Genomic DNA, 26,340 nt, shown 5'->3' on the forward strand with positions numbered 1-26,340 from the left:
CAGGGTTCCCAAGCGGAATATGAGTTGCTGTTCCTGCAACCTTCGAGTGGCATCATTGTGGCACTGCAGGAGGCCCATGATGGACATGTCATCTGAGGAATGGGAGGGGGAGTTCAAATGGTTCGCGACTGGGAGGTGCAGTTGTTTGTTGCGAACCGAGCGGAGGTGTTCTGTAAAGCAGTCCCCAAGCCTCCACTTGGTTTCCCCAATTTAGAGGAAGCCACACCGGGTGCAATGGATACAATATACCACATTGGCAGATGTGCAGGTGAACCTCTGCTTAATGTGGTAAGTCATCTTGGGGCCTGGGATGGGGATGAGGGAGGAGCTGTGGGGACAAGTGTAGCACTTCCTGCGGTTGCAGGGGAAGGTGCCGGGTGTGGTGGGGTTGGAGGGGAGTGTGGAGCGGACAAGGGAGTCGCAGAGAGAGTGGTCTCTCCGGAAAGCAGACAAGGGTGGGGATGGAAAAATAGCTTGGGTGGTGGGGTCGGATTGTAGAGCTGGATGAACACAGCAGGCCAAGCAGCATCAGAGGATCAGGAAAGCTGACGTTTCGGTACTAGACCCTTCTTCAGAAAATGAAAATCCTACTACCTCTGAAACAAGCTTTACAGTTACATAGGTTCATTACTGTAGTTGGTATACTAATGTCGTTCAGGGAAGGAAACCCTCACTTGGTCTGGCCTATATGCATCTCCAGACTGTTGACTCTCAATTGTCCTCTGTAAATAACCTAGCAAGCCACATAGTTGTTTCAGTCACTGAAAGGTCTCAACAAAGAAATGGAACTGGGTGGACCAACTTGCATTGACCTAGGCACTAGAAAAATAAATGGCAGAAACAGCCCTGAGAACCTGCAAATTCTCCTCACGAACATCTTGGGGCTATTGCCAAAATTACGAGAGTTGTCTCACAGACTAGTCAAGCATAGCCTGACATAGTCCTACTCACAGAATCATACCTTACGGAAAATATGCTAGACATCACCAGCCATTTCTGGATATGTCCTGTCCCACTGGCAGGATGGACCCAGCAAACATGGCAGCACAGTTGTATACATTTGAGAGGGTGTTACTCTGGTTGTCCTCAACATTGGCTCTGGACCCCATGAGGTCTCATGCCTTCAGGTTAAACATGGGCAAGGAAACCTCCTGGTGGTTACTGTCTTCCCTTGACTGATTAATCAGTACTCCTCCGTATTGAACAACACTTGGAGGAAACACTAAGAGTGGCAAGGGTACAAAATGTACTCTGAGTGGGAAATTTCAGTGTCCATTACACAGAGCGGCTCAGCAGCAGTACTACTCATCGAGCTGGTTGGGCCCTAAAGGACATAGCTGCTAAACTGGATCTCTGGCAGCTGGTGAGGAAACCAACCAGTGGGAAAAACATATTTAGTCTCATCCTTACCAATCAGCCAGCTGCAGAAGCATCTGCCCATCAAGGTATTGGTAAGGGTGACCATAACACAATCCTTGTAGGGACAAAGTCTTGCCTTCACATTGAGAATACCCTCCATCATGTTGTGTGATATTGTCATTGTGCTAAATCGGACAGACTTCAAACAGATCTAGCAACTCAAGACTGGGCATTCATGAAATGCTGCAGACATTCAACAGTGGCAGAATAGTACAATTGGGAACCTCATGGGTTCACAGATCTCCAACTCAACAGTAACCATCATGTTAGGGGGTTCACCCTTGTTCAATGAAGAATTCAGGAGGGCATGCCAGGAGCAGAACCAAGCATACCAAAAATGAGGTGTCAACATGGTGAAGCTACCAAACAGAACTACTTGCATTCCAAACAGCATAAGCAGCAAGTGAGAGGCCTAGCTAAGCATACAACTACCTACAAATCAGCTCTAAGCCCTGCAGTCCTGCCACACCCTGTCATAAATGGTGGCAGACAATTAAACACTGCACAATTATTCCCATCCTCCATTATGGATGAGCCCAACACATCAGTGCAAAAGTTAAGGCTGAAGCATTTGAAGCAATCTCAGCCAGAAACGTTGAGTTTATGATCCAATTCAGCTTCCTGTAGTGGAACATTACAGATACCAGTCTTCAGTCAATTCAATTCATCTCACAAGACATCAAGGTACAGTTGGAAGCACTGGATAGTTAAAAAGCTATGGCCTCTGACAACATTCTAGGAATAATGCTAAAGACTTGTGCTCCAGAATTTGCTACTCCCCTACACAAGCTCTTCCAGTTCAATTACAGCACTACCATCAACCGAACAATATGGAAAATTGCCAAGGTATTTCCTGTACACAAAATGCAGGACAAATCCAAACTGGCCAATTACCACCCTTTCAGTCTACTCTCAATCATCAGTAAAGTGATGGAAGATGTCATCAACAATGCTATCAAGCAGCACCTTCTCAGCAATAACCAGCTCAGTGATGCCTAGTTCAGGTTTGTGTTTTGTCGAGGCCATCCAGTACTTGACTTCATTATAGCCTTGGCTCAATACAGACAAAAGATCTAAATTCCAGTGGTGGGATGAGAATGCCACCCCTTGATGTCAAGGCTGTATTCAACTAAATGTGGCATCAAAGAGCCCTAGAAAAACTGGAATCAATGAGAATTAGGAGGCAAACTCTCTGCTGGTTGGAGTCATGCTTGGTACGTTGGAAGATCGCTATGATTTTTGTAGGTCATCGCTACAGAAGTTTGTCAGTATGCTAGGCCTAACCATCTTCAGCTGCTTTATCAGTGATCTTCCCTCCATCATAAGTTCAGGATCAGCGATGTGCAATTATTGGTGAACAATGTTCAGCGCCATTCTCGACTCCTCAGATATTGAAGCAGTCCATATTCAAATGCAACAAGTTCTGGACAGTATCCAGGCTTGGGCTAACAAGTGGCAAGAAACATTTACACCATACAAACAACCACAAGTAATGACCATCTCCAATAAGAGACAAACTAACCACTGCCCCTTGACAATCATTGCTGTTACCATCACTGAAACCTGTACTATCAACATCCTCGGGGTTACCGTGGACCAGAATCTCAACTGACCTCATCCTCAGCAAAACTGGAATCAATGGATTTCAGGGGAAAACTCACAGTGGTTGGATTCATACCTGACACATAGGAAGATGGTCATGGTTGTTGGAGGCCAATCAACTCAGCTCCAGGACATCTCTGCAGGATTTCCTCAGGGTAGTGTCCTCGTCCCAACCATCTTCAACTGCTTCATCAATGACATTCCCTCCGTCATAAGGCCAGAAGTGGGATTGTTTGCTGATTATTGCACAATGTTCAACACCATTCATGACTCCTCAGACATTGAAGCAGACTGTTTTCAAAAGCAACAAGATCTGGACAATATCCAGTTTTGGGCTGACAGTCATGTCACACAAATGCCGAGTTATGACCGTCATCAATAAGAGACAATCTAACCACTACCCCTTGACGTTCAATGGTGTTACCATCACTGAATCCCCCACTATCAACATCCTTGCAGTTATCATTGACCAGAAACTCAGCTGGACTCACCGTGTAAACACAGTCGCTACAAGAGCAGGCCAGAAGCTAGGAATACTGCAGTGATTCCTGATTCTCTCAAACTCTCCTGATTCTTCAAATCCTGCCCACCATCTACAAGGTACAAGTCATGAATGTGATGGAATACTTCCCACTTGCCTGGTGAGTGCGGCCCCAACAACATTTAAAAAGCTTGACTCCATCCAGGACAAAGCAGCCTGCTTGATTGGCACTACATCCACAAGCATCCACTCCCCTCCACCACTGACGCTCTGTGTGTATTATCTACAAAATGTACTTCAGAAATTCACCAAAAATCCTCAAACAGCACCTTCCAAGCCCACGATCTCTTCTATCTAGAAGAACAAGGACAGCGGACATATGGGAACACCACCAACTCCAAGTTCCCCTCCAAGCCACTCATCATTCTGACTTGGAAATATATTGCCATTCCTTCACTGACTTCACCTGACAAGGGAGCAGTGCTATGAAAACTTGTGATTTCAAAAACACCTGTTGGTCTATAACCTGATGGTGTGTGACTTCTGACTTTGTCCACCCCAGTCCAACACTGACACTTCCACACTAACACTTGCCTATGTTTAGCTCATATCTCTCTAAACCTTTCCTATTCATGTACATATGCAATTTTATTTTAAATGTTGTAACTGTACCTGCATCTACCATTTCTTCTGACAATTCAATCCGTAAATGAACCACCCTGTGTGTAAATGTTGCCCACTAGGTCCCTTTTAAATCTTTCTCCTCTCACCTTAAAAACATGCTCTTTAATTTTGAACTTCCCCAGCCTAGGAAGAAGACCTTTGCTATCCACCTTATCCACATCCTCATGATTTTATAAACCTCTGTAGGTTCACCCCACAACCTGCTATGCTGTAGTGAAAAATCGTATGGCTATTTGGTTGTAGAATAATATACTAAAACAAGTTTTAATGGCAACTTTTGATCATGTGTAGCCTGTAAAAAGGATTAACTTAATTTTTTATCTTGTTTTCCTTTAACTAGTGGCTTTGTGTGCCATTTGCCATAAAAAATCCAGCAGTTGTAGACATCAAATATACCATGGTAAATAAAGTTTACCAAAGCCCATGGATTGGTAAAATAGAAGTGAACCAGATCGGCCGATGGATTGATGATCTACTTTATATGGTAAGAACTCCTTAGAAATCAAATATTCCATAATTGAATATATTCAAACTTTTGTGCTAAAATGTGTTGCAATGGTAAACAAAGTGTTGGGGCCTTATTCAGGCTATTCATGATCTCACTGAATTATAGAGCAGACTCAAGGTGCCAAATGACCTATTCCTGCTCCTAATTTATACATCTGTGTGAAACATTCAGAGGTATAAAGCATTTTGAAGAGACTTTGACAGAGAATAGATGGCGTAGTTAAATTTGCCAGGCTCATCCGGAAGTTAAATTTGCCCATCTGTAATTGTCTTGTCTTATGTTTGAGACATAACAATTGCAAAATAATTGATTTCCTCATTGCCTTTAATTTATTCCAAAATTTGAGCTTGTCATCAATTTCTTTCAGAGTCTGGGAGGCATTCCTTGGCAAGTGTATTTTCAGCGGGTTCTTGCTGCATCATCAGTTTCTCAAGCACAAAAAACGTCTTATGTTGCTGGTGTTCTCTGCTTCACCTTATCTTTCCCTTCCATCATTATTGGTGCAGTTGCAGTTTCTACAGGTATGGAATATGACCCATTATATTATAAGGCTATATAAATACAAGTTACTATTTATGATGGTGCATACCTGAGACTATCAGAATAAATAAATGTCTTTTTTTTTCCATAATGGCTGATGAGTCAAAGGCAAGTTCCTTGAAGACCATCATTATAGATAATCATCGTCATTTGCTCTTCTTCCTCCCTTCTGGCCTACTGGATTTGGAGGAGCGAATGAAGAGTCTTTGTAACACCAAAATTAAGTTTTGTCCAATTTCATAAAGTAGCTTTAATAGAGTTATTTGGCCAATTGATCTAAGCTATACATCTGTGTATAAAGGCTGGTATGTGGTAATTGTAGTTCTCTTTGTGTAGTATGAAAGTAATCCTGAAACCTTCACTCATACCAAATAAGAATTGCCTGGGGCAGGAGATGGTTGTGAATTGTTCTCAACCTTTACTTTTTACATGGTCTTCATTTATTCCCCTCTGTTCACTTCATCTTCCATCATCAGTACCGGAAGTGAAATCCTTGTACCAAAGCCGATGCTACCAATAACAACTTTGCTATGGTTAAGGTTCATAAATTTGCAGGTGACCATAAAACCCTTCAAACTGTCACTGTTTAAATTTTCCTTCCCATATCACAGAAATGAATTGACATGACCAAAATATGTAGCCAAATCTGTGATTTAGCCAAAAGTAGCAGTGTTCTCCCTTAAATATTGCAGTTGTGTCAAGATCAAGTCACAATGCCTCAGTTTAAGCCAAGTGCAACGGGCAAGGAAATCACAGGAATTCAAATGTGTAATTTCGTCTCCTTATTCCCAGCCAGTTTAAAAGCTTTGTTGCTGAAACTATAGATGTTTGGCCACCACCCAAATTGTAATTGAAATGGGCTAAAAGCTTGCCAAGATAATAAAATGTGAGGCTGGATGAACACAGCAGGCCCAGCAGCTTCTCAGGAGCACAAAAGCTGACGTTTCGGGCCTAGACCCTTCATCAGAGAGGGGGATGGGGTGAGGGTTCTGGAATAAATAGGGAGAGAGGGGGAGGCGGACTGAAGATGGAGAGAAAAGAAGATAGGTGGAGAGGACAGTATAGGTGGGGAGGTAGGGAGGGGATAGGTCAGTCCAGGGAAGACGGACAAGTCAAGGAGGTGGGATGAGGTTAGTAGGTAGGAGATGGAGGTGCGGCTTGGGGTGGGAGGAAGGGATGGGTGAGAGGAGGAACAGGTTAGGGAGGCAGAGACAGGTTGGACTGGTTTTGGGATGCAGTGGGTGGAGGGGAAGAGCTGGGCTGGTTGTGTGGTGCAGTGGGGGGAGGGGACGAACTGGGCTAGTTTTGGGATGCGGTGGGGGAAGGGGAGATTTTGAAACTGGTGAAGTCCACATTGATACCATTGGACTGCAGGGTTCCCAAGCGGAATATGAGTTGCTGTTCCTGCAACCTTCGGGTGGCATCATTGTGGCACTGCAGGAGGCCCATGATGGACATGTCATCTAAAGAATGGGGGGGGGGGGGGAGTGGAAATGGTTTGCGACTGGAGGTGCAGTTGTTTATTGCGAACCGAGCGGAGGCGTTCTGCAAAGCGGTCCCCAAGCCTCCGCTTGGTTTCCCCAATGTAGAGGAAGACACACCGGGTACAGTGGATGCAGTATACCACATTGGCAGATGTGCAGGTGCTGCTTAACATCTGCTTAATGTGGAAAGTCATCTTGGGGCCTGGGATAGGGGTGAGGGAGGAGGTGTGGGGGCAAGTGTAGCATTTCCTGCGGTTGCAGGGGAAGGTGCCGGGTGTGGTGGGGTTGGAGGGCAGTGTGGAGCGAAGAAGGGAGTCACGGAGAGAGTGGTCTCTCCGGAAAGCAGACAGGGGTGGGGATGGAAAAATGTCTTGGGTGGTGGGGTCGGATTGTAGATGGCGGAAGTGTCGGAGGATGATCCGTTGTATCCGGAGGTTGATGTCCAAGTTCTTCAAGGACCGCAACTATCCCCCCACAGTGGTCGAGAATGTCCTTGACTGCGTCTCCCGCATTTCCCGCAACACATCCCTCACACCCCGCCCCCGCCACAACCACCCAAAGAGGATCCCCCTCGTTCTCACACACCACCTCAACAACCTCCGGATACAACGCAATCGCAATCGCAATCGCAAACCATTTCCACTCCCCCCCCCATTCTTTAGATGACATGTCCATCATGGGCCTCCTGCAGTGCCACAATGATGCCACCCGAAGGTTGCAGGAACAGCAACTCATATTCCGCTTGGGAACCCCGCAGCCCAATGGTGTCAATGTGGACTTCACCAGCTTCAAAATCTCCCCTTCCCCCACCGCATCCCAAAACCAGCCCAGTTCGTCCCCTCCCCCCACTGCACCACACAACCAGCCCAGCTCTTCCCCTCCACCCACTGCATCCCAAAACCAGTCCAACCTGTCTCTGCCTCCCTAACCTGTTCTTCCTCTCGCCCATCCCTTCCTCCCACCCCAAGCCGCACCTCCATCTCCTACCTACTAACCTCATCCCACCTCCTTGACCTGTCCGTCTTCCCTGGACTGACCTATCTCCTCCCTACCTCCCCACCCATACTTTCCTCTCCACCTATCTTCTTTTCTCTCCATCTTCGGTCCGCCTCCCCCTCTCTCCCTATTTATTCCAGAACCCTCACTCCATCCCCCTCCCTGATGAAGGGTCTAGGCCCGAAACGTCAGCTTTTGAGCTCCTGAGATGCTGCTGGGCCTGCTGTGTTCATCCAGCCTCACATTTTATTATCTTGGATTCTCCAGCATCTGCAGTTCCCATTATCACTAAAAGCTTGCCAATCCATCTTTAGGGAATTTACAATGTTTCACAACATTTGTAAGAAACATGTAAATGTCCATTCAAAAGTTGCATTTATTTTTAAATCTGAAGAGATTTGGGTGTCCTTATTCATGAGTCAATTTAAGGTAGCAGATAGTAGCAACAATCAATAAGGTAGACAAGTGATGGAATGGTGTTCATCACAAATGTTTACCAGGCTAATTTACTGGATGGAGCATTTGTCTTAAGAGGAGGCACTGAGAAATCTGGATCTATATTCTCTTAGAATTTTGAAGATTAAGAAATAGTCCCATTTGAATCTTTCAAAATGTTTACAGGGCATGATGCGTTGGACATAGAATAGAAGATTTCTCTGGTTGTTGAGTCAAGATAGGGGATACGTGTAGGTGATTTAAGACTGAGATGAGAAGGGGTTTCTTCGCTCAAGGCAGTGAATCTTCGGAATTCTCTATGCCTCTGAGCCTCCATTGCCTTACCATTAAGTATGTGCAAGATAGAAATCAATAGCAATCTAAAGACTCATAATGATAACAGATATGGATATAAACAGATAGATCGAGTCAGATAATTAGCAATGGCTTGCCATCAGCAGGCTCAACCAGCTGAAAAGCTTACAGCTGATCTTAATGTCCCTGTGCATCAAAAACTGCCAGATGATTCATTTCAAAGTTTTAATGTTTTAGCTTTTAAAGCTTTAATTTTTAAATATATATGTACATATACACGGCTGCTTCAAATCTTGTAATTTTTCAAAATCTGTTTGAATATATCGTGAACTCCAAGAGAACAATCGAGTTTGTAAATGGCCATTTTGACAAAGAACATACCAATGTACAGCTCTCCACACTCTCTCACTAGCACCAACCATTACTGTGTTATCTCTGATCCAGACCCATGATTTAAGGCTGGAAACTATTTTTGGTAATTTGAACAGAAAGAGGACATTTGATGATATGGGACAATGGCAGGTGGAGACCCTGGCCCATTTCTCTTATTGCCCAGTTACAGACAAAGTAGAAAGGCCTATGGCAGCAACTTGCCTGCTGACAACTGATGCCCACTTAAGTGCATGATCTTGATGTTTTTGGCATTCATCCAATGGTTGCAGGGGGCTCACCAGATAGAATGCTAGAGAAATAAACTCTGTCAGGTTTGCTTGCTGGCTTCCAGAAGCGATCACTTGCGTCTTATCAAAAAAACAGGAATTGTGAAGGAGTTGGGCCCTGGTGAAAGCCACCTTTCTGACCTTGAGTAGCAGATAGTGAAGGGGACTGTCAGAGATTACGGCAAAATATAGATAAATTGGAGAGTTGGGTGGATAAATGGCAGATGGAGTTCAATCCCGGCAAATGCGAGGTGATGCATTTTGGAAGATCTAGCTCAAGAGCAAACTATACAATAAATGGAAAAGTCCTGGGGAAAATTGATGTACAGGGAGATCTGCATGTTCAGGTCCATTGATCCCTGAAGGTGGCAAAGCAGGTCAATAGAGTGGTCAAGAAGGCATATGGCATGCTTTCCTTCATCGGATGGGGCATTGAGTACAAGAGTTGGCAGGTCATGTTACAGTTGAATAAGACTTCGGTGCAGCCACATGTACAGTACTGTGTACAGTTCTGGTCGCCACATTACCAAAAGGATGTGGATGTTTTGGAGATGGTGCAGAGGAGGTTCACTAGGATGTTGCCTGGTATGGAGAGCGCTAGCTATGAAGAAAGGTGGAGTAGATTAGGATTATTTTCATTAGAAAGACGGAGATTGAGGGAGGACCTGTTTGAGGTCTACAAAATCATAAGGGGTATAGACAAGGTGGATAGCAAGAAGCTTTTTTTCCCAGAATGGGGGACTCAATTACTAGGGGTCATAAGATCAAAGTGAGAGGAGGAAAATTTATGGGAGATATGCGTGGAAAGTTCTTTATGCAGAGGGTGGTGGGTGCCTAGAACACATTGCCAGCGGAGGTGGTAGACGCAGGCACGATAGCGTCTTTTAAGATGCATCTGGACAGGTACATGGATGGGCAGGGAGCAAAGGGATACAGACCCTTAGAAAATAGATGACAGGTTTAGACAGAGGATCTTGATCGGCCCAGGCTTGGAGGGCCGAAGGGCCTGTTCCTGTGCTGTAATTTTCTTTGTTCTTTGTTCATTCTCTTCCTTGGTGGCCACACTTAGGAACCCCTTCCCATTATCATTCACGTGGGTCTTGTTCCAAATGGCACTGGCAGTAGACAATGTCTCCTCCAGTGAAGCCACCAAGCAATTAAAACTGTTGCTCTCAGATTGGCCAGCACCTGAACAGATAGAGCCTAAATACCCAAAGTCCATATTCCTGGGCAAGGCCTATAGCTGCCCAGTTAAATAGTGGACCTTGAATTTGGCAGGCCTTTATTATTTACTGTTCTATAATGTGTGACATTCTGAACAAAAGCTTGCTTCAACCTTTACGACATAGTGCATTGGTGTCTTTTTTACAGGTGAAGTAAAATTCATTGTTTTCAGGTCTCATGTTAACACATGAAGTTACTGATAAAAACTGTTCTAAATGTAAAATATGTCATTTCTTCCAGATTGGAATCATACAAGCTACAGCTTGCCAACTCCACTTGAAAGGCAAGAAGCCAGCATGATATTACCAATTGTCCTTCAATATCTGTGCCCTGTTTACATTTCTATATTGGGAATTGGTGCCATTTCAGCAGCAGTTATGTCATCAGCAGATTCATCACTTTTATCAGCAAGTTCAATGTTTGCACGCAATATCTACAAGACTATTATTAGGAAAAAGGTGAGCATCAGTTTGAACTACTTAGAATCTGAGTTGACAATAGAGACTTCTTATTACAGCAATACACATAAGGAGCATTGGTTGGAACATCATGGGCTGGCAATATAATGAACAGAAAATCTGATACAGCAGGCCCAGGTTCCACACAAGTGCTACTTTTGCATTCCATTACATAACTAATCATTGTTATGAAAATCAAAAGGTACAATTCCTGCTTCACTCACCCGAAAATATGCATAATTTACACAAGTAGAAAAATAAAGTATATTAATGTCAGCACCAGAAATAGCAGGACAACTTTGAATTCAAGCGGCTGACCCTACATTCTGAGTTTGTTATCACCACCTCATGTATACAGTTCTAAGGAAATTTCAGTTTTGTCTTGCACCAGCAAACTACTTTTGCTAACTACTTCATGCATAAAGGAATTTGTCTGGAAGGGGCGGCAAGTGTACATTTTAAGAGTTCTGAATCTTCATAACAAGCAATTGGACAATTATTAAGAAGAGTTGCGCATAACTTACATAATCATAAAGTTATACTTCAGTATAAGTTGTAGAAAAGAAGGGTAATTGTTCCATGACACCTATTATGTACACCCTTTGCCCCCCACCCCCCGATTAACCTATCATATTGTGAGTCATTGAAGTGAATCCTAGCAAAATCTGAAGACTTTTTTTGCTCTTTTTGGGGTTGGTGTGATACATGCAATGAGAGAAAAAGGAAAGATTTGCATTTATATTGTGCTTTTCACAACCACAGGCTGTCCCAACATTTTATTGCCAATGAAAATCTTGAGTGTAGTCACTGTTGTTATGTGGCAGCCAATTTGTGTGCAACACACTGCATAAATAGCAAAACAATGATGACCAAAGAATCATTTCTATGTGTAGACCATATACCAGCCAAGCTAAATAGATAATCCCTTTCCCCAACTCCTCTTTGAGGGAGTGTCATTGGATTATTCAAATTCACCTGACAGAGCAGATTTTAATATCCAATCTAAAAAGGAAGGACATCATTTGTTCTGAGGGAGTGTTGCATGAGTAATATTAGTCTTCCTGCCAAGAATTTAATTTCTTTGGAGTGCAACTTGAATTTACAATCTTCCTGACTCAAGTGTAAATATTAAATGAAATCAAACGAAACTAAGAGTAATTGTCATAGAACCCCTCAACATAGTTTTTCTGGAAACTAAGTACTAATTACTCAGTCTGATTAAAAATATGATGCTGAGTGTTTGCTATATCTAACCTGGATCCCAGAACATCATCAGGTACTAACTGTGCTCCAATGTAGCATTGCATACAAAGGGTCTGGAGAACTTTACAAATTTTCATCTGGATTCAAATACTTTAACTGAAGCACTTAAATATTCAAGCATTTTAATTAGCGATAGCGACCGCAACACGGTACAGTTCAAAATTGTTTTGGACAACGGAAAAGACGGTCTGCAAAAGATGCTTTGAATTGAAGGAGGCAGATTTTATTAAAATAAAGCAGACTATGTCTACTGTAGACCGGGAACAGCTCTTGTGGGTACAGCTACACTGGAGAAATGGAGGGAGGGAATTCATGAAGGAACTGGGGAGAATACAGGTCCAAAATATACCCTTTAGAGGGAAAGGTAGGAGCAATAAGTTCATAGAACACTGAATACTTAGTACAATTCAGGATTGGATGAGGAAGAAGAGTAAGGCTTTTAGCAAGTCCAAAGAGAGCAGTTCAGCTGCCCTAGAAGAAAACAGAAAGTGCAGGAGAGAACTTAAGAAAGCAATTAGAAGGGCAAAAAGTGGGCATGAAAAAGCACTCGAGAACAGGATTAGAGAGAATCCTATGATACTTAAAAAGGCGTAGGAGCCTTTTAGTTCTTCATTTGTGGGAAGTGGCTGTTGCTGGCTGTCCAGCATATATTGCTCATCCCTTATTGCCCTTGAGAATGTGGTGGTGAGATGCCTTCTTGAACTGCCGCAGTCCACTTTCTATGGGTGGACCCAAAATATCCACTGCAGAGGGAGTTCCAAGAATTTTGATCCAGCGACAGTGAAGGACAGTGATTTATTTCCAAGCCAGGATAGTGAGTAGCTTCGAGGGGAACTTGAAGGTAAAAGTGTTCCAATGTATCGGCTGCCATTGTCCTTCTGGATGGAAGTGGTCATAAGTTTGAAAGGCGGTGTCTGAGGTGAATTTCTGAAGTGTATCTTGTAGATAGTACACACTGCTGTTACAGAGCATCAGTGGTGGAGAGACTGAATGCTTGTGTGTGAAGCCACAAGATATTGGAAGAGTGTTGAATGAATACTTCTCTTTAGCCTTCACTCTGGAAAAGGAGAATGTAGATATGGAATTCAGGTAAAAGGACTGTGATGAACTTGCAGAGTTTGACATAGGAAATAGGAAGGAATTGGAGAGTCTGTCAGGCTTAAAAGACTAATTCCACAGCCTGAATGAATTGTATTGCAGTCTGCTGTGGGTGGCAAGGCAAGAGATTGTAAGGGTTCTGACACAAATGTCTTATTTCTTCTCTGGCTATGTAGAGGATTGGAGGACAGCTATAGTGGTTCTACTTTTAAAGGAAGGTGTTAAAGATGAACCAGGAAATTTCAGACTGGTGAGCTTGATGTCAGTGTTAGGGAAAGTATTGAAGAAAATTCTGAAGGAGCAAATTAATTTCCCCCATGGAAAGGCATGAGTCAATTAGGGATTGTCAGCATGACTTTGTCAGGGGAGGTCATACCTAACAAATTTGTTAGAATTTTTTGAACATGTAATTAAGTGTGTGGATGAGGGAAGTTCAGATGAAGTCATTTATATGAACTTTAACAAAGCTTTTGACAAGATCCCACAGGAGATACTGGTTGAGAAGGTTAAAGTACATGGAAATGAGGGAAATTTGGCAAAATGGATCAGAAACTGACTACTAAAAGGACACAAAGGAGAGCAGTAGAAGGCTGTTTGAGTGATTCAAGCCCAGTGTCCAGTGATTGATCGAGTGATTAGTAGTGAAGAAGATGGGTGTAGGTTACAGAAAGATGTACATAGGTTGGTCAGATGGGCAAGCCAGTGGCAGATGGTTCTTAACCCCAATAAGTGAAAGGTGATACACTATGGAAGAAAAAAAATGGAGGGATATTTAATGAATGGCAGGCCGCTGGGTAGCTTAGAGGAACAGAGGGACTTAGAATTCAGAGATTCAGAGATCACTAAAGTTAGCAGAGCACATGAATAAGATAGTTAAGAAGGCACATTGGACACTTGTTTTCGTCAGTCAGGGTATACAGTATAAGAGCAAGGAGGTAATGTTGGAGTTGTACAGAGCATTGGTTAGGCCACATCTGGAGTACTGTATGCAGTCTGGTCACATCGCAGGAAGGATGTGATAGTACTCTGGCAGGGTATGGCAGAAGCTAAAAAGGATGTTGCCTGGGATAGAGAAATTGAGATATAAGGACAGACTAGACAGGCTTGGGCTGTTTTCTTTGGAGCAGAGACAACTAGGGGAGGACATGATTGCGATTATGAGTGATATGGACAGGGTGAATAATGAGCAAAGTTCCCTTTGGTCAGGGGTTCAATCACAAGAGGGCATAATTTTAGAGTAAGGGGCAGGGGATTCAGACTAGATTTGGAAAAATAACTTTTGCACTTAGCACGTGGTGGGAATCTGGAATGAAAAAGTAGTGGAAACCTTAGAAGCTTTAAAAAATATTTGGATGAGCACTTATAGAGTCATAGAGTCACAGAGTTATACAGCACTGAAACAGACCCTTCAGTCCAACCAGTTCATACTGAACATAATCTCATTCTAAATTAGTCCCACCTGCCTTTCCTGGCCCATATCCCTCCCAACCTTCCTTAGTCATGTACTTATCTAAATATCTTTCAAACACTGTAATTGTACCCATATCCACCTTCAAATATCTTGAGCGTTTAAAGATATGGATAATGCAAGGAAATTAGGATTTGATTACCATTTGTGGTAGCTATATCAGTGCAGACTCAATAGGCTGAAGGTCCTTTTCCTGCATTGTATGAATCTATGAACACATAAGTGTACGTGCAGTTGCAAACCCATCATACAGTTGAAATGTTTGAGCTGCACCCATTGCCCTGTATTTGTTTGGAATTTGCTGCTTTATGCAGCTACATATTATTTGTTTAAAATTGGAAAATTCTTTACAAGCATCAAAAGGCGATGCAGGGCAAAGTGTTTTGTGACATTGATACTTGTAATTGTCCTACATGGTCACAAAGAGCTCTGAAACTGACATCTAAGATAAGCTGTTTATGGCCTCACAAGTAAACCAACTGGTAGCACCAGACTAACAAGATGTGCTGCTTAGTTCACTCAAAGGAAGTTCTAGCATCAAACTCAACTATATTGCATACAATAACAAAAACAGAAGTTGCTCGAAAAGCTCAGCAGGCCTGGCGGCATCTGTGAAGAGAAATCAGCATTAATGTTTTGGGTCCGGTGACTCTTCATCTGTTTTGAATCTGTTTTTGTATTGTATACAGTGTAGTTCCTGCTCTTTTCAACATTTTTACAACAGGAATTTTGTTTGTACGCAGAAATTGCAGTACATAATAAATTGTTACTTTTTTATTCAATATAATCAAACTTCAAGTTTCCTTTTAGTTGCTTCTTCAGTAAATAAAGATTGGATGATGAAATGCTGCAGTGTAATCAGTTGCTTCAATAACTGGGGACTCTGTGTGTACATGTTAGCCAAGGCATTCTTTACAATACACTGTGATTGAGGTTGGTTGGCTCGCCAATCTGGTTTGAAGTTCTGCAGATGTTTCGTGCTTGGTAACATCATCAGTGCAGCCTCCGATGAAGTGTCAGTGTGTTTTCCCATCTGGTTTTTAAACTCTAGAGTCTGTTGAGCTAGATTGCCTCACTTCCGGTTTTCCTTCATAGTGTACTGTATATGGGGTCTCCACTCTGAAGGAAAACCGGAAGAGAGGCAATCCATCTCAATGGACTCCGGAGTTTAAAAACCAGGCAGGAAAACACACCGACGCTTCAGAGGCTGCACTGAGGATGTGACCCAGCATGGTAATGAAACGTCAGTAGAACAACAAACCAGCTCGACGAGCCAACCAACCTCAACACCCACAACCCGAGCTACAAATCTAGTCCAAAACCTTAGACACAGTGATTATATTTTCCCCATGCAACCATTATCGATTGTTATAAAAGTTCATCTGATTCACTAATGTCCTGAGGGAAGGAAACTACTGTCCTTACCTGTCAACATGAGACTTCTGACCAGCAACAATGTGGTTGATTCTTAACTGTCTGCATAAATAGCCAAGCAACCGATTCAATTCAAGAAGAATTAGAGATGGGCTGTAAAAAAGTTGAAACTGCCAGGCTTGCTATGTTCTGAAACCTCCTGTTTGTCTACCTTAAATTCCAGCATCTGCAGTTTTTCTGTCTCTATCCTTATCTGAAAGTCTTCATTGACTGGAAACATTTTGGAGAGCCCTGAACAATATAAATCTAAGTCTTCGTTTGTTCAATGAAAATCTGCAGAAATATTGTGCATAATATACTGAGTATCAATTTAATAAAACCAATTTATCAATTGGTTCAATATCAATAAAACCATTTGCTCTATAATATGAACCAAAGTTTCCTTAGAATTATAGAATCACTACAGTGTGTTCATCCAGCTCTACACCTTGTTATTTCAGATTTTCCACTCTACTATAGAAATGATGTCAGTAAACTAGAAAGAGTACAGAGAAATATTTACTAGGGTGCTGAGAGATAGTAGGAACTGCAGATGCTGGAGAATCTGAGATAACAAGGTATAGAGCTGGATGAACACAGCAGCATCAAGAAGGCTGACGTTTCAGGCCTAGACCCTTCTAAAAAATCAGCCTTCCTGCTGCTCTGATGCTTCTTGGCCCGCTGTGTTCATCCAGCTCTACAACTTTTATCTCAGTATTCCAAATGTGGCTTTACAAACGTCTTGTACAGCTGCAACAAGACATCCCATTTCCTATACTCAATGCCCTGACTGATGGAAATTAGCATGCTAAAAATCTTCTTCGCCGACCTGTCTATCTGTGACTCCATTTTCAAGGAGTTATGAATCTGTACCCCTAGATCTGTCTAAGGCCCGACTGTGTAAGTCCTGCCCTGGTTTGGCCCACCAGAATACAAAAGCTTGCATTTATCTAAATTAAACTCCATCTTGCATTCCTCAGCCCACTGGGCCAGTTGTTCAAGATCTCACTACAATCCCAAGTAACCTTCTTTCACTGTCCACTATACCATCAATCTGCAAACTTACTAATCATTCTTCCTAAATTCTCATCCAAATCATTTATATGAATGATGAATAACAGTGGACCCAGCTCCAATCACTGTGGCACACCACTGGTCATGAGCCTCCAGTCTGAGAAAGAACGCTGTACCACCACCTGTTGTTTCCTACCATCAAGCCAATTTTGCATCCAATTGGTTAGCTCTCCCTGGATCCCTAGGTGAGATTTAATGTCACTCAACAATCTACCATGTTAAAATCCACATAAACAATATCTACCATACTTTCATGGTCACCCCTTGAAAATTCTTAATCAAATTCGTGAGGCACAATTTGCCAAACACAAAGCTATGCTAACTATCCCAAATGAGTTCTTGCCTCTCCAAATGCCTGTAGGTCCTGTCCCTCAAAATACCTTCTCATAACTTATACACCTTGGACTTAATGCTCACTGGTGTGTAGTTCCCAGACATTTCCCTCCAGCCTTTCGTAAATATTGGCACAACATTAGTCACTCTCCAATCTTTGGGCGCTTCTCCTGTGGTTCTCGATAATACAAATATCTCTGCTAGGAGCCCCACAATTTCCTCTCCAGACCGTCACAAAATTCTGGGATACACTTCACGTCAGGCCCTGGGGTCTTATCCATCTTAATGCGTTTTAAGACCTCCTCTTCTGTGGACACTTCAGGACATCACTATTTATTTCCCCAAGTTCCCTAACATCCTTACTTTTCTTGATGGTAAATACTGATGAGAAATATTCATTTAGGATCTCACCCATCTTTTGTGGCTCCACAAGTAGATGACCTTGTTGATCTTTAAGAAGTCCTATTCTCTCTCACGTTACTCTTTTGCCTTCCATGGACTTGTAGAATGTCTTTGGAATCCTTTACCTTGTCTGCTAATGCCACCTCGTGTCCACTTTTATCCCTTTTGATTTCTCTCTTAAGTTTACTTCAATACAATCTCTGCTCCTCAAGGATAATAAAATGTGAGGCTGGATGAACACAGCAGGCCAAGCAGTATCTCAGGAGCACAAAATCTGACGTTTCGGGCCTAGACCATCTAGGCCCGAAACGTCAGCTTTTGTGCTCCTGAGATGCTGCTTGGCCTGCTGTGTTCATCCAGCCTCACATTTTATTATCTTGGATTCTCCAGCATCTGCAGTTCCCATTATCTCTGCTCCTCAAGGAGTTCTCTTGGTTCCACCTGGCTATACATATCATATGCCTCCTTCATTTCCAAGACCAAGGCCTTAATAACACTATTTATCCAGGGTTCCCTACTCCTGCCCAGCCTTACCCTTCACCCTAAAAGGAACATGCTGACCCTGAACCCTCATTAACTCACTTGTGAAGCCCTCCCACTTACCAGAAATCCGTTTGCCTGCGAACAGCCTCCCCCAATCAACTTTTGAAAGCTCCTGTCGAAGGCCATCAAAACTGGCCATGCTCCAATTTAAAACTTTAAGTTGTGGACCAGATATATCTGTTTCAACAGCTACTTTAAAAATGGAATTATGGTTACTGGTTCCAAAGTGAACACCCTACTAACACTCCCATCACTTGCCCTGCCTTATTTCCCTAGAGGAGATCAAGGTTCACTCCTTCTCTAGTAGGACCATCTACATACTGCATGAGAAATTCTTTCTGAATACATTTGATAACTTACTTTCCATCCAAACCATTAACACTATGACAGTCCCAAACGATGTTAGGCATTTTAAAATCCCCTATTAATACAACCCTGTAGCTGCCTGTGATCTCCTTGCATATTCACTCCTCAATCTCCTGTTGACTACTGGGGGGCTTAAAGCACAATTCTATCAGAGTAATCTCCCCCTTTTTATTTCTCAGTTCTACCCATGGAGACTCAGTAAATGAACCATCAAGAATATCTCCTTTCAGTACTGTTGTGAACTTCTCCCTAATCAAAAACACAACTCATCGTCCTCTCTTGCCTCCCCTTTGATCCTTCCATTAGCATGTGTATCCTTGGAACATTGAACAGACAGACCTGTACCTCCCTCAACCATGTTTCTGTCATAGCTATAATACCCAGTCCCATGTATCCATGCATGTTCCGAGTTCATTTGCCTTACCTGACACTGAAATAAATGCAGTTTAACCCAGACCTCCCTTGACTCCTGTCGTGCTCTTGCCTGCCTTGTCTGGTACCAGAATTACCAACACAGTCTTTACTATTTAACTTGCTCTCATTAATCTCTGTACTGTCCTCCAATTTCTCTTTTGTCTCCTATTGCTTTGGATCCCACCTCACCCCCACCCTCGCCAGACTAGTTTAACAGCCCCCAAGGGGCTCTAGCAAATCTCCCCACCGGGATATCGGTCGGCCTCTAGCTCAGGAGTGGCCTGTCCCTCTTGTACAGGTCACCTTTGCCCCAGAAGAGATCCCAATGATCTAAGAATCTGAATCCCTGCTCCCTGCACAAGCTCTTAAACTGTGCATTTATCCGCCAAATGCTCCTATTCCTACTTTTGTTAACACATGGAGGTAGTCTAGAAATTAACACACTTGACTTCATGCATTTTAACCTTCTGCCTAATTCCCTATAATCACTCTTCAGGACCTCATCCCTTTTCTTTCCAATGTCATTGTACAATGACATTGACCTCAATACAATGACCTCTGACTGCTCAATCTCCCCCTTCAGAATTTCATGCAACCACACAGAGACGTCTTTGACCCTGGCACCAACGAGGCAGCAGATCAGCCTGGAGTCTCAAATGTGGCCAGAAAAATGCCTGTCTGTGCTCCTGATTAACAATTCCTCTACTACTAACACTTGTCTTGACTTTGCCTGACTTTGGTCTTCATCAGAGCCACAACCGTGCTACAGGCCTGGCTGCTGCTGTTGTACTACCCTGAGAGGCAATCCCCACCAACAGTATCCAAAACAATATACCTGTCAGAGAGAGGAAAAGCCACAGGAGACTCCTGTACTACCTGCCTACCACTCCTGGTGGTTGCCCATCTACCTGACTAAGCCTGCGATGTGACCACATAACTGTAACTAGAATCTATCACACTTTCTGACCCCTGTATGCTCCACAACTGCCTCTCTAACCAAACAATGTGGTCTGTGAGGAGCTGCAGCCAGTCACACTTCCTGCAGACATAATCATCAGGGACACTACTCTGCTCCATGATTTCCCACATCCAGCAGAAGAAGCACACCACTATCCCAACTGCCATCTCTACCACTTTACACCAAGACAAAGAACATAATATTACCTTACCTCCTTGATGATCGCCCAGCTCACAGAAGCCCAATTTTCACCAATAGCCACACTTAAACCTCTAGCAGCACTACAACCACAAAGTAGCCCTTCTCAAAATGCTCGCTCCACTGTAGCTCGTCTCCTTTTATTTGTTCCTGGGCAGTCACTGGAGACTGAGCCAACTTCTCCTAGGATCATCCTCAGTTGCTCGTTAGCAGTACCCTCTGTTCCTGATCATCGTTAGAGTTTTAATTCCAGATTTTTCTTGAATTGAAATTCCACTATCTGCCACGGTGGGAATTGACCCCAGGTCTCCAGAACATTAATGGGATGTCTAGATTGATAGTATAGTGATAATACCATTAGGCTATTGGCTCCCCTTTTTCAAAGTGAATTTAGAATGTGCAGTAATAAACATTGCTTTCCTGGTGCAGTCTATATTCTAAGAGTATATATAACATCATGTAGTAGAAAGATCTTACTCAAAACCACATAACACATTGTATGATTATTCTAATTGCGTTACATCTATGTGGGCTCCTCTTCTTTTAGTCCCAGTTGGTGATCATGCACATCACAAATGTTCTTCAACTGAAAAAACGGGAAGCTGTTGTAACAATGTTTGTATTGGCCATGGGGAGATATAGATTAATGGCCCCTTCTGATTTATCCTCCCTGCAGGGAAGCATTCTGATTATTGCCTATTGGCATCTGAGAAATAGAGACTAACTGCCATGAATCGTACTCAGCATACTAGAGTTAAATGATTAGAGCAAAATGTTGTCATAGCTTATTGATCAAGCATATAATTTTATCCACAGGCTGCTGAGAAGGAGGTGATATGGGTTATGCGAGCAACAGTAGTTCTATCTGGAGCTGCAGCTACAGCACTGGCACTTCTGACAAACTCAATTTATGGTCTGTGGTTCCTGAGTTCAGAATTAGTGTATGCCATATTGTTTCCACAGTTTGTCTGTGTCCTCTTCATTCCAAACACAAATACATATGGATCAGCTGCAGGGTATTTTGTTGGATTAACCTTGAGACTATTAGCTGGAGAACCATTCCTTCAAATCCCGCCTCTAATTCAATATCCAGGCATTTCCTTTGAGAATGGCACTTATCAGCAACTCTTTCCATTTAAAACTCTCACAATGTTGCTATCCTTAATTTCAACTGTCATGTTCTCATATCTGGCCTTATTTGTATTTAAGAGAAAGCTTCTACCTGCAAAATATGATGTTTTCAAAATTGTTGATAAAATTCAGGAATTGCCTGCAACAGTGGAGGAGCAGATTATGTTATAAGATTGCAACAATCATGAACTGGAATCTGACAAGAACCACATGTCACAATTAGTATTTTAATGTTCATAAGTTCCTCAAATTACTATTTTTAATAAAACTGTTGAGAATTTATATTGTGCTTCTCTCTGCCACTTCTGCGAAAGTGTGATGGAATCTCCCATTGTGCGGAAACAGGATTTCAGATGATCTTACACTGAAGTTATGATGAAAAGATAGAAGCTGAAGAAATTCGCCATTCTTTTCATATACTCACAATAATCACAGCTACGTTATGCTGAGATATGATTTTTTTAAATTGTTATTTCAGAGAAACAGAGGATTTTGTCACCAAAAATCTCTAGACATGTACAAATACTGGCTCATTGATCTTCTGATAAGAAATTTGAATGGAGATCGGTACTACTTTGGGAATTAGAAGGTGTTAACTTCTGTTTGTCTCGCATACTATTTCAGGACATTCATGAATTAAGCTGAGCAGTAATTTTCTAACACATAAAAATTCAAGACATTGAAGTATCAGTTATAAACGTGGAACTAATTCTGACTTCATTAAGTAACAATTGGAACAGGGTTAGACTGGATTCATGGACACAAAAATCAAAATGACCCTCAAATTTACTTAAAAAATGTTCATTGGATGGCACTGATCCCACCCCTTGTCTGTTTTAAACTGTCACTTCAGAGTGTTTCCTCTCTTGTCTATTCGACAGATTTCTCAGCAGGAATCACTCTATTTGAGCTTTTTACAAGGAGGAATGTCAGTTAACGCAGACAGCATCTGGTATGTTCTATATTCTCCCACTCATATCAACCCACTCATATACATCTATAAATAGATGACATTTATTTCTCAAGGGGCCCCATGACATTAGATCTGAATAAGAGATAAATAATATGTGAAGGTCTGAGTATTGTATTTTTGGATTTCAGCATCCGATCCGCAGGGCTACTGGAGGTGGCAATCTTGGAGACTGGAAGGGCACTTAATTAGTTTGAGTCTTACGCAAACTCTGTTGCTTTTTTGGTTCTACTGGAATTGTTCTGGGTAGGAAGGCCTGTGGAATAGAGCTGGTGCTTGATTCCTGCTTTTGTGGTTTCAAAAGACAACGAGTCATTTAAATCATCAGCTGCCTCCACTCCTGCATCATTTTGATAAGGTGAGGCAAATGTCTGAATGTATCAGTTAACAAAAGTTCTGAATGTTCTGGATTCATTTAAATAGCTAAGGCGCTCTTTTGGAGAAGTAATGTACCACTGTGGATCTTGTCCTGGGGAACATTTGGAAGAAGTAAGCTGCCCTTTGATGGAGGTGAATTGGCATGGAAAGGAAAAGGATGATGACAACCATGTGTTAATGTAATTTGGCATAAAGAGACATTGGATACATTTGTTGGAACATGAGGGGTTAGTAGAGTTGCATACAAGGTATGGTGGGATATGTAGATTTGCATAGAGTGGTAGAGTTTATGATAGGCCAGAAATGAGGGGTATACGGGATGTGAACAGCTATTGAAGGGGAGTAAAAGGCATAAAGTGCATTGGCTGCATGAGGGGGTCATAGATATGGACACAGGAACATAGGTTTGCATAATGGTATAGCAGGCTGTTGCAATGGGGAGGGCATGAGAGTATGAGGTGGGATGCAGTTGACATAGATGGAGCTTCGAAAGTGCCAAAAGGGCGTAAGGAGTGAGGACTAGGAGGGTTTCCTTTAGATTCATGAAATTTTTAGCAATGTACAGAAGCAGTCTTTGTACTCAGCCTGCATCAAGTAACCTCTGGTCTCATTCTGGAATCACCTGGTACCACTCCTCATGAATCCTTCCACCCAGAAAGAAAATATGACCTTCCTGGACAGCTCTTCCTAGGTCAGGGTTACAAAGCTGAGAAATGCCCGATCTGTGAACACCAAACCCAAAAGTGATCATCTGGGCCAAAAGCTGATCACTGTGCTGGACATTGATTGCCAACCCACTGTCCAATGAACTGGGACCTCAGAAAGCCTGTTTGAAAAATTTGGAATCTATGGGACTCAAAGTCCAAACCTTGGAATTATAGCTGGTGTCTTTATTTCAATTCCAAGATTCATGTAAATATTTTCAGGATATTCAATACATTTGTTAGACCTTGTTGCATCTGCTTTCAAAATAGAAAACTGGAGACAAAAACGGCCTATTTCAAGGGCTATGTCCCATGCTCAGATAGGCTTTTGATCATGCTCAAGCATTCCAGGCAAAGTTGTCAAAAAATCCTTGTATTTATGTAAGTTGATGAAAATTCCCTTCAAAGGAATGTTATGACAAAAAAAATTGATACAATGCTGCTGCAAGAGGTATTTGGGCAGATGACCAAAGACTTCAAAGACATAGGCGTTAAGGAATATCATGAAGGAGGAAAGAGAAGTTTAAGAAGAGGATGCTAAGTAGCTAATGACATGGCCAACACTGGTGGAGCAATTCAAAATCAGGACATTTAAGAGGCCAAGCATATTGGAGGGTGTGGCAACTTAGAAATAGGAATGGGTAATACCGTGGAGGGAGTATGAGCTTTGTAATGTTAAGTTCCGTTTAATTAAACCCTCAGTGTAGGTCAGCAAACAAAAAATGAAGTGGCCCAGTAGGACTTTATGCAAGTTAAGACATGGAAAACAGAAATTTGGATGACCTTAAGTTTAAGTAATGTGGGAGAGCATTGTCATCAAATTTGAAGGTAAGCAAGGCATGAAATAAAGTTCAATAGCAAGTCGGCTGAAACAAGGACAAAATTAGAGGATATTTTGCAGTTAGTTATGGAGCAGTCTAGGTGATCTCACAGAAGATTGGTTGAAAGTTCAGATTGGGGTCAAATGTGACAACAAAGTTGATTCAGCCCCAGACAATTACCAGTGAGAATGGTAGAGTGGGTAGTGAGGGAACAAAGTTTGAGACAGAATGAAGCACAATCCTTTAGTGTTATTGATATTTAATTGAGAAAAGAATAGTGCTCATTCAGTGCTGGAGGCTGGCCAAACAAACTGACAATTTTAGATTCTGGAGTGGTCAAGAAAGGTGATGGGGAAATAGAGTTGGATGTTACTGCATACATGAGGAAAATTGTGCTGTGTTTGCAGATTAATGACACCAAGAGGTAGTAAGTGGCTGGAATTAGGAGGAGGGGGGCAAACCTAGATCCTTGGGAGACCTAATTTGGGAAAATAAAGAGCAACAATTTGTGAAAAAAAATCTAACACCAGTTTAAGATTTTTCTAGGCCTCATCTCAGAACTTACAGAAAATACTTCGGCTAAAAACAGCTACCAACAAATATTATTTCTAATCTTAGCTTCTTACAGGAGTATCCTCCCTGATACCGCCACATTCCTGCTAGGCTGCAATGGCTCCTTATCATTTCACCACGCCACATCTCCCATCCAGCAATCCCCAGGATCTACTTCAAGACAGCCAGCACAAGTGAAAATATCCATGTGAGCTATGGAACTGTTAGGGACCAATACCGAGAAATCCTTAGACTGACCTCTTTGGATTTACAGCATCAGTCCTGACTTTCATTCCCTTCTTTTAATCAGGTGCTAACTAACTTTTACAAGCTAATTTTATTTCTTAAAAAATGGATTGAGGATGATCCTCTCACCTATCCTTCCTGTGTTTACAATGATGTGTTAGATGGTTGTATGTGTATGCCTATGTACGTGTGGAGAGTATAGTCTAGGCATTTCTGAAAGAATTGTACTGATACTTTCTAAAGATAATAATGTGACTTCATGGATTTTTTTGGTGAATAGTCAACCCACTGTCTTGAAAAATGATTCAAGTCTGCTGGGTGTTCCACAATGTGACATTATGACTTTGCATAGCTCAACAGAGCACCACCAAGATACTGTTTGAAAGATAAAGAAACTTGGGTTCTAAATCTGTATATGAGAGCCCTAATGGGATTCCAGTTTCAGCCTGACACAGTGATTCATTTGAGTGCCAATAGATCTTAGTGCCATTCCTCTTCTTTTTACTGTAACTATATTGTAAGAATAAAGTGTGTTTTAATTAAAGCCTAATTGTGGACCAATCAAATGGCATCTGCCTTTAAATAAATTTAAAAATTTATGTCTAGGCTATCTCCTTATAATACTTTGGGGAGGTGGTCTGGTCTGGCCCAGGGCACTGGATATGTGAATAGGCCAAGTTTCAGGCATCGGTAGCTTGGGAATTGCAGTCTAATATATCTGATCTTGGTGGTTAGCCAAAGCTTTCAATTTAGTTGCAATACACAACAATTGAACAGCTGGTTTATGCACCTTAGAGATTGAGTTGCAGTCTTGGTTTAAACAGAACAAAACAAAAGAGAAGTAAGGCAACGGAATAGGCCCTTTGGCTCAACAAGCCTGCGCTGATCATCATGCCCTGGCTAAACTGAAAAAGCAAACCTTCTGCCCTTATTTGGTCCATATTCCTCTATTCCCTCCCTATTCATGTAACCATCAGACACCTCTTAAATGTCGCCAGTGTGCCTGCTTCCACCTCCTCTGACTGTGCATTCCAGGCTCCTACCACTCTCTGCGTGAAAAAAACTTTCCTTGCACATCTCCCTTAAATTTTTGTTTTCTCACCTTGAACCTCTGCTCCCAAGATAGAAGCTATCATTCACATGCCCGAGGAGAAATGAACAATTTAATGGTTTCAAGAAACAACAAGCATTAGCAGTTTTGGT

At 42.3% G+C, this 26,340-nt stretch overlaps 1 protein-coding gene across 1 annotated transcript in view; it reads left to right on the top strand.

The window, feature by feature from the left end:
* Positions 1–25,687, top strand: part of LOC125453086 (high affinity choline transporter 1-like) — a 46,962-nt gene extending 21,275 nt beyond the window's left edge. Inside the window, exons 6-9 of the mRNA XM_048532181.1 lie at positions 4,527–4,670; positions 5,062–5,215; positions 10,588–10,805; positions 21,152–25,687. Of these exons, the coding sequence (XP_048388138.1) occupies positions 4,527–4,670; positions 5,062–5,215; positions 10,588–10,805; positions 21,152–21,637 (1,002 nt within the window). The 3' untranslated portion in view covers positions 21,638–25,687. The remainder of the gene's footprint in view (positions 1–4,526; positions 4,671–5,061; positions 5,216–10,587; positions 10,806–21,151) is intronic.
* Positions 25,688–26,340: the final 653 nt, after the last annotated feature.

This window comes from Stegostoma tigrinum, chromosome 6, assembly GCF_030684315.1.
Source record: "Stegostoma tigrinum isolate sSteTig4 chromosome 6, sSteTig4.hap1, whole genome shotgun sequence".
Lineage (NCBI taxonomy): Eukaryota > Metazoa > Chordata > Chondrichthyes > Orectolobiformes > Stegostomatidae > Stegostoma > Stegostoma tigrinum.